This window comes from Hippocampus comes, unplaced genomic scaffold (genome assembly GCF_001891065.2).
Source record: "Hippocampus comes isolate QL1 unplaced genomic scaffold, H_comes_QL1_v1.1 scaffold196, whole genome shotgun sequence".
Lineage (NCBI taxonomy): Eukaryota > Metazoa > Chordata > Actinopteri > Syngnathiformes > Syngnathidae > Hippocampus > Hippocampus comes.
Window position 1 is genome coordinate 23658 of NW_017806173.1, and position 8924 is coordinate 32581.

General features: G+C 45.4%; 2 protein-coding genes across 6 annotated transcripts in view; one reads left to right on the forward strand and one right to left on the reverse strand.

Annotated features, from left to right (window-relative positions):
• The window catches only part of plxnc1 (plexin C1), a 21929-nt gene that overhangs the window by 12801 nt on the left and 204 nt on the right, over window positions 1–8924 (reverse strand). Inside the window, exons 1-2 of one of the 3 annotated variants that reach the window (XM_019896371.1) lie at window positions 2248–2346; window positions 132–1316 (exon numbers count right to left, since the gene is read on the reverse strand). In XM_019896371.1, coding sequence (XP_019751930.1) covers window positions 132–1154 — 1023 coding nt within the window. In that variant the 5' untranslated portion in view covers window positions 1155–1316; window positions 2248–2346. Of the gene's footprint in view, window positions 1–127; window positions 1317–2247; window positions 2347–8924 lie in introns of those variants that run through there. The other 2 variants (XM_019896366.1, XM_019896368.1) reach the window with 2 other exon arrangements.
• The window catches only part of rerg (RAS-like, estrogen-regulated, growth inhibitor), a 23249-nt gene that overhangs the window by 958 nt on the left and 13367 nt on the right, over window positions 1–8924 (forward strand). For 2 of the 3 annotated variants that reach the window (XM_019896377.1, XM_019896378.1), the window contains exons 1-2: window positions 2588–2798; window positions 6115–6255. In XM_019896377.1, coding sequence (XP_019751936.1) covers window positions 6195–6255 — 61 coding nt within the window. In that variant the 5' untranslated portion in view covers window positions 2588–2798; window positions 6115–6194. Of the gene's footprint in view, window positions 1–2587; window positions 2799–6114; window positions 6256–8924 lie in introns of those variants that run through there. The other variant, XM_019896379.1, reaches the window with a different exon arrangement.

Genomic DNA, 8924 nt, shown 5'->3' on the forward strand with positions numbered 1-8924 from the left:
CCTTTGGCCTGCCACAAACACACACAAAAAAAAACAACACCAACACATTACACAATAAACACAAACAATTGAGCCACATCACACGCGAGAAGCCAACTCGTCAGTGGAGCGGTAAGTGGAAAGGGGCTCACCGCAAAATTTTGGCGGCTGCATTTGACGGTGCTGCAGAAATCTGGGTCTTCATCCGTCGTTATCTTGAGATCGGGACTGATGTCAAAAAGAGCCAGCTGGGTGCTGCTGGGATCTAGGTCGACATTGAACACGCCGACCCACAGCGTCGAAGGCGGACCGGGCGAGACCGCAGAGGAGGCCACGAGTCTGCTGCCCTTCTTCCCGGGGATGACCAGAGATGCCCCGCGCAGCGATTTCATGGTGTCCGCCTTCTTTGTTTTGGCCTGCAGCCATATGAGCCGAACTCTGTTGCCGCCCGGTTGTGACGAAAGCACGTTGGCAAAGAGATAAATGACAGAATTGATCTGAAATCCATCCATGAAGTCCACATCGCCGCTACTTTTAAAGAGGGGGTGGGAGCCGTCACCGGAGAAGGAGAAGATGCCTCCGTCGTGTTTGTTATCCGTGTCATGGATGTACACGGCCTCCGTAAAAGAGGCGCACATGCTGGGCGGGGTCTCGTCTTTGCGCTGCTGGATGGCGGTCATGATGTAAAAGTCCCGGGTGGCCCTTTGAACGGCCACCAGGAAGGCCACCGACGCGCTGATGCGCCTGTAGGGCCCCACCGGGATGTGCTCCCTGTGGAGCACCGTGGAGATGTTGGCTAAGGCCAGTAGCTCGCAATAGCTGCACACGTTGTCCGTCACGCCGCAGCTGATGAGCGTGCCGTTCTCCACAAAAGGCACCAGCACGGTGACGCTTAACGTATCGTTCCACGAATCTCCCGTGACTCTGGAAAAGAGCGCGGTGTCACTTTTTCCCGTGAGGATGCCCGTCTGGTTGACGGCGTAGACCAGACGTAAGCCGCGGCTCAGCTGGTACAGTCTCTCATCTGTTGCTATATAAACGCCGTCAAGTGTGGCCACAAAGTGGCGAATGTCCCCGTCCACGATGAAGCGTCCACCTGTTGCCTCCTCCTGGCATTGAACCACTTGTGGCCAGAGAAGGCAGACGAGAGGCGTCGACAGAAGCAGTAGCAGCATCGTCTTGCTGTGTTGTGAGCTGGACGCCTCGCATGGCTCTCAGTCTGGAGTGGTGCGTAAACGCGCGCAGCGTGCCACCACAGAGGAGAAGTGTCTCAAGTGGGAGGGAGCACGCGCGCTGGGCGTCAAACATCGCGACTCTTTTCCAGACCGTTGTTGGAGCTGCAAAAACAGAAAGCGATCAAGAATTAAACGCCACCGAGGCAAAATACAAAGCACTCCACTAAACCACTGAAAATGTACTTTGTGTTCAAAATATATAGTTAATGTGGACACTTCCAATGGAGTCAATGACACTTGCATTTATACAAGCGTGACAAAAATTGATGAAGTTCAAAATCATGAGTTTAGCTTTATGACATCCACACGTGATGGGAATAAACAGATATGACTTATGGATTACACAGGAGCAAACACCTTAAAGGTGTTCATATGCCCACATTTTGTTTGACACTCAACTACTCATTCTAATGGCTAGAATTAAACGTGAATGCATTTAATATACTGTTTAGTTCATTCAATATATCAGTTTACAGTACATATGTATGTAGGGATGAATTGATACAAAAAAGAAATAAAAAAAGGTGCGATAAACGAATGAAGGAAGAAGCACATCAATTTGAAATTATTCCACACAAATTCCATCAGCAATGCCGGCATCTATTTAACCACTGTAATAAGGAAGAAAACGTGACAGGACAAAAAAATGTAAATGAAAGAAAAATGAAAATATGTCAAAGTTGATATACTGTATTTCTTTTTGGCCCAGCCTGTACATCCAATTATTAAAAACACACTTCTGTCCTCTTGTGGTTAAAAACGGTATAGCACCGTGACATCATTTGAATTGGAATTGACTCAACCAAATTCATCTTTATTTCGGGGGAAATACAAAAAAAAATCGAGTTGGCATTGTTTAACTATTATCTAACTATTATCCAACTGTATAAAGCCTTATTAAGAGTGAGTGGCTCCTCTGTATTCGACTACCGCCATGGCACGGCCACGATTTGTAGTTAAACTACGGTCTTTTTTTTCACGTAAAACATTCTGACTGTTTGGTCATTATTTGAACAAAAAAAACATAACAAACCTTGGACTCGTTTGATTGTAACGTGTTGGAATTCAGCGAATTGAAGGCGAGCGAAGAAACCACAAAATTGAAGCACCTGCCGTTCATCAACGCAAAAGCGCTCTTCCCGGTTTACAAAGTGACACAACGCCATTGGAGGAAAGCTGACCAATCAAAACGCAGGACACGAATGACGTTTTATTTTTATTTTTTTATTCTTCCAGGTGGGTTTTCCCTGTGTCGTCAATGGTTTCCACTAGATGTCGCTGTCCGCACTGTTTTGGTGGCACTGCGGGGGTTACGCAGAGCTCATCACTGTTGGGAACTCCGCGTCTTTATATTCCTGCTGACCGCCCGCTTGAGGTTCATTCACAGCAGCGAGGGAGCTGCTGTTCATCCTCCATCCGTCCTTTCTCCCATCGATCCTCCCATTCATCCATCAATCTCGTATCTGGCGTGTGTCGGCGCGTCCAGCTGTGCACAGCCAGTGTCGACATCTACCTGGAAGGGACACTTTGATTTATTTCCGTCATCTCCAGCCTGGATATCATCGCTGGCTGCAGACATCATTGGTGAGTCCTTTGCTTGGGCTTTTATGTCAGTCAGGTTTCTTAACATGAGTACATTAGCAGAACTGTTCCATCGGGAAAGTGCGCCTTGTGTGATAATTGCCCTCATCTGGTTTGGTTTACATCCAGTGGTGTCACACTGATACGCTGTGAGAAAAAAATAAATAAAATAGCGCTCGTGTGGGTTCATTCCTGCTCTTAAAGAGACAAATGTGCACTCCAAAACCACTTATTGGACTCCCAAGTGAATTTTTAAAGTGTCAAGTCTAGCAAGGGTACAATAGTAGTGACAATTTACTGTCTTTCTGCATCTCTAATCTACATGCCGATCTTCACCCATGTGCAGCTCTAACTTATTTCCTCCTCTTCTTCTTCTTCTTGTTCCTCTTGAGTCGCAGGACATCATTGACATTTACACGCGTCCCTGGCTGTTGCATAATACTCCATATCCGAGTGGACTTTGGGGGTCACCCTGTGGCATCTCTCGCCAAATATGTTTCGGCCTTGCTTGTCATACTGATGCGTTTGAGAGCAATGTTGTTGCATGACTCAAAGTAATCTCCGGGAGGAAATGAAGAGCTTGATAAATTAACGAGCTGTTATTGGGACCTCGAAACTGATCCGTGCACTATAGTAGACTCGAGGAATGTAACTGCAATAACAGTCCACATTTTCGAATCTTTCCAGCGTCCATGTTGATGGAAATTCTGCCATTTGGCGTGTATTTTCAGTGCACATTTGCTGTCACTTACACGAGTCCAGTGCGTGTGTATTTTGATGACAGGCCTGTGGTTGGCCATCTTTCTATAGCATGTGCTGCAGCAGGTCCCCTCCCATGGTTTGGAAAGCTGCACTCTGTAATCTCCTCCAACCTCAGCACCACCCCGATTCCTTTCTCAGGGGCAGCAAAGGCACAAAGAGACAAATGGGCACCCGGCTGACGGGAAGAAAAAAAAACAAACAAAAAAAAAAAACTACGCTCAATAAGAACAAAAAAAAAGGGGTCCACCCATGGTTAAAAAAAAAAAAAGCGCACTAATTTAAGACTTGTAGAGTTTTGGTCGCGTGACCTCTAATCTCATTAATATTCGTTTGAACGGTGAACAACCACAAGACTTAAGTCAAAAAGTGACAATTAAATTACAACCTGGCTTGTGTTCTTCGCCCTTACATCAGAAGGTCTCAAACTCGCGGCCCGAGGGCTAAAAGAGGCCGTCTCGTCGAAGGCCGACAGCGTCCGAGCACCCGAACTATAGCGGAAACGTGACAATGCCCACGGTGCCCCGCGCTAGCTTGAATACACGTGTAAACCACGGATGTAAAGAACCCTCTGAATATACATTTAAACAGATAAACAACACGCCAGTGTGACTGTCACCAGAGCACCAGACCAGACGTTACACACGTACAAGAACGGGTGAAAATGAGTGCTAAGACGCTAACGCGGAGCTAGCACTATAACCTACACACGAGCGAAGTTTAATGTGTATGTGTGCGTGTTAGCGTTAGCTCCATGCTAGCTACTAGCCAAACTTTAAAAATTGTATCACATTTTTTATTATTTATTATTGTTTTTTTTTTTTTTTTTTTTTTTTTAATAAACGCATTCTAGCTCCAGCGGCCCCCGGGTAAATTGAGTTTGAGACCCCTGTCTTACATGCACAAATGTTTAATCACAGATTTGAGGATGTCTGCTTGGCATTTGCACCTAAAAAAAAAACAAAAAACAAAAATGCTGTCAAGTTCATATGGTGGTTGTTATTCCCCCCTTGTTATTATTATTTTTTAACAGAACCAACATGTCTATTGTCTGCTAATGAAAGGCAATTCATCATCATCTCATTCCTTACCAGTAGAGAACTAATGAACGGACGATTGATTTTTTTTCTTTTTTTTTTTTTTTTTTTTCAATTTACCAGCAGAGAACTAATGAACGGACGATTGATTTTTTTTTTTTTTTTGTGGTGGAAGAAACATGTGGCAAGACAAACAGCCGAGGAGGACAACAATTTGTCACTTTCAGGGGACTCTCAATCAACTTCTTCTGGAAACATTTGCTCAGGCTTTGAGCTAAAATAATATTTTGCTCGGCTCTCTAAATCTTGAATTCTGCAAGTTATTAACTTGAGAAAGTTTTCCTGCAGTCAGTGTCAACTGTATGCGTTTTTTTTTTTTTTTTTTAGATAACTGCCAACCAGTTTCTCTGCATCCGAAATTAGTAAATATACGGATTGGAATCCCTCCGGAGGGAACTTGTCTCCCATCGGTGGTGGCAGGAAACATCAGGAAATGGTTGGCGTGGGTGGACACTGCAACTGGCAAAACACGGGAATGACCATGTTGGCAAGGGAGACTCGCTCAGCGGTGTTTCCCTTCTGCTGCTGCGGCGGCGTGGGAGTTGCTCTCTGACTGCAGAAAGACTGGATCCGTGCCCCGGAAAATAAACGCAGAGGGAGCAAGATACAGATTGTTGAACCCTTTCATGCACCAATAATGCTAAGCTGTCACCTGATGCTGTCCACTGTTGTAAAAACTGTCCCTGAAACGGTAAAAAAATAAATAAAAAAAAAATGAAAATAACATTGGAATGGCTTAAAGTACACTGTCAAAGCATTTTTCGGACGCGATTCCGTCCAGGTTATGCTGATGTGAAACGGATGGCACCGGCTGCAGCCAATTTCATACCTCGGGAGGGGTCTCTGGAAAGTAATTAGGCTGCAGCAAATCTATCAACAGCAGTCGAAGCGGCTGCCAATGTTGGAGGCGCTTATTTCCCGTCTTAATTCATGCGCACTTGTGTTTAATGAAGCCACGAGGGATAAACACGGCACATGTGTCTGCCCCCCCCCCCAAAAAAAAACACGCTTTGTTCAACTCGCTTTGTTCAATGTTTACAGGATGTTTGATGTCGGAGGCCAACGCTCCGAAAGGAAGAAGTGGATCCACTATCGCCCCCGTCAGTCTTTTAACAGATCAAGGATGTCAGCTTGACCGGCGCAAAGCGAAAGAGGACCACATGGCCGCCATGTATGGGCATGTGTGTGCCAGCGCGATAGGGAAATGATTACAGAAGCTCCCCTGAGAGAGAGTGTGTGTGTGTGTGTGTGTGTGTGTGTGTGTGTGTGTGTGTTGTGAGTCCCCTGGAGGTTTGCCACTCCCTAACTTCAGCTAGCGAGAATTTTATCACCTCGCGGGCACCGACATCCTTCTTTTGCCTTGCTTCCAATTTTTGTTTGTTTGTTTGTTTTTCATTTTGCTATATTCAAGCAGAGTGGACGCAAGGGGCATGACCGAACTGCTCTTTGGACTTTCTCCACAGACGCCGTTTTCTCCCGTAGGGACCAGGAGATGGCCGGTTGACTGCAGAGCTTTGCTTATTGGCTGGCCGAGCTTGCCGTCATGGCCAAAAGCCCGGAGGTGAAACTCGCCGTCTTAGGCCGAGCAGGGGTGGGCAAGTCAGGTAGGCTGTTTTTTTCCTTCTATAAAATATAGTGGTTACCCCCCACTCCTCGTCATTCCCTCCTCGGGCCAAGAGGCGTTTCGATAGTTTTACGTAAATGTGAATCACCCAGAAAAAGTGTTCACCAGTCGGGCGATCGCTCACTATGCTGATGTTTGCCTTGTACATTTTCCAAAGATTGTTAAAAGCCGACAAAAGCAAACGTCCTTGGATCATTTCTTAACAAAATGGCAGGCAAAAACCACCTCTGAGAGAGAACATAATGAGGGCATAAAAAGATTAGGATGCAGTCAAAAGTTAAATGACCATTTTTAGTCGTTACTCTATTCTGAGTTTTTTACATTCCGCACAACTCTCATTTATTGTGCAATATAATTGTAACATGTATTTGCTACATATTTTGATGCATTTATATGCGTCATAAAACATTTATGTCTGAATTTTGGGGGGCTCGGAACGAATTAGGGCATTTACATGGAAAACGTGTCTTGACTTACAAATTTTTCTAGGACATCGTAAGTAGAGGTACTACTGTATGGGATTGTCGAAAAAAAAATAGGATCAAGCTGTATTTGATGTTGAACATCAGCTAACTTCACATAAATCACTTTGAGAGGGGGTGGGGGAGCTATTACCTTACATTGGTATTTGGCATATCCAACCCAAATAGAGCCGCTGATTGCTTTGCTACTTATCGGCACCGTACATCTTCGCTCTCATCAAGAGCCTTTATTCTCCACGCTCACGGATCCCTTTGACGCGCGCCTCGCCGTCCGTGAGGCGAGCACGCAGAAACAATCGCGTTTGACGCCAGTCAGGTGTGAAGCGCCGCGTATAGCCCCGCCGATCGTCGACAACAATGGGCTGCTCTCGTCCGAACGTAGCGGCAGCCCACACATGCTAAGAAAGCGCCACGCTGTGGAAACGTGCGCACTTGGGCTGTGAAAGACGCCCCCCCGCCCCCAAACTCCTTTTGGGGAAAGTCGGTATCGAACTAAATGCTTCACATTCTTATCATTCTCTGAGGCAAAAATCAGTAACGTGTTTGTTCAAGTTTAACTCAGCACATCATTATATCTTTTTTTTTTTTTTTTTTACCTTATCATTCATTAATCTCAAACGCTATCAGAGCAATTTTAACCAAGCGAGAGCTGAGAACACTCACCCAAGAATGAATTATTAATTTGGCAAAAAACGGTCTCAGGGACTGAAATTTTTCCATCGCTGCGGGGTAAGCGAAACGGACGCTCATGTTCAGGAAATCGGTCATGAGATCAGTATCGATGTGGACAAAAATAGACGACGACTCATCAGGTCCGGCGGCGGTTGATCTTGACGTCGTTTAAGTGTTTCGGTTGGAAAGGTGCGCATGGAGTGTGTTGCTAAGCCCGCTGACGAATTGGGGAGGGCTGATTGAAAGCTCTGCCATGTTTATGTGTCGTGGACCCCCGCGGAGCCACCCACCCGCTAATAAGAACCGAAGTGGATCAACTCGAGTGTGGCTCCTCTGACAATTTACAGCTGCTTAGTCAGTGCACAGAAACATTGTCCAATTACTCTCCCTGACACACACCCACACACACTCCACATCGGCGGAGCTTAAAACTGGCCTTTTAATATTGCATAATTTATGATATGATTTATAGAGACATGTGGACCAAGCTGGACAGTAATAATTGCCGAGGCTCTTGCCGTGGCTGTCATGTCGCAATAATAGAAACTGTCAATACTATTGGAGAGAGAAAAAAAAAAATTGCAACAGCATGGAACAACGTCACATCTCCTGACATGGAAAAAAAAAAAAAGGAAATAAACTGCATCACACCACAGGTGATGATTGTTAAGGGGCAAGCGCGCTCAATTTCTATATTTAATCAATCGGCCAGCGCTTTCTGAAGGCCTGGTGCGGATTAAATTGAGATGACAGCACATAAACATACAGGAAGAGGTGCAGCCAAGACAAACGTTATGGAATAGATTGTTGACAGAATAGTCCCCCCTGACCTGAGTAAAAAAAAAAAAAAGAAGAAGAAAAAGTTTCCCTTCAAACAAGCCTGATGCGTTCACTTGTTTATGAGCCGTCAACGCTGGATCGAAGAAAAAGTTTCCCTTCAAACAAGCCTGATGGCAAATGTTCTGCAAACATGTTTGCGTTCACTTGTTTATGAGCCGTCAACGCTGGATCCGAGCTGATCGCGCCATGAAGGAATCTTGGCGGTCTCACCAAAAACCTCTTAGAAAGGAACTCTCACTCACCTCAAGGCAACATTTGTCTGATTTGTGACTATTGGACGGTGCCTTGAAACCTAAATCGGAGTTTATGTTGGAATCGGAGCATTTGTTTGGACTGGGTCACCGGGTCAACAAACTTTGCTGTTTGAAAACACAACTATAATCCCCCCCCCCCGTTTTTTTTTTTTTTTGGAGTCTCTCCACAAATTTGATCACAACTTTGCGTCAGTCCCGACTTCATAACGTCCGATATAAAACGATCGTATTACCAATAAAGCCGCAGCAGGATAAAACGGCCTCACCTGATGTAATCTCCGTCTGCTGTAAAAACAACCGAGGTGTGTGCGCTTTCATAAAAGCACTTTGGACGAAATGCTTTTGCTAGCGTCAGGGAGTCGATGAGCGTGCCAGGCTTGTGAAAGATTTCATGTGAACCC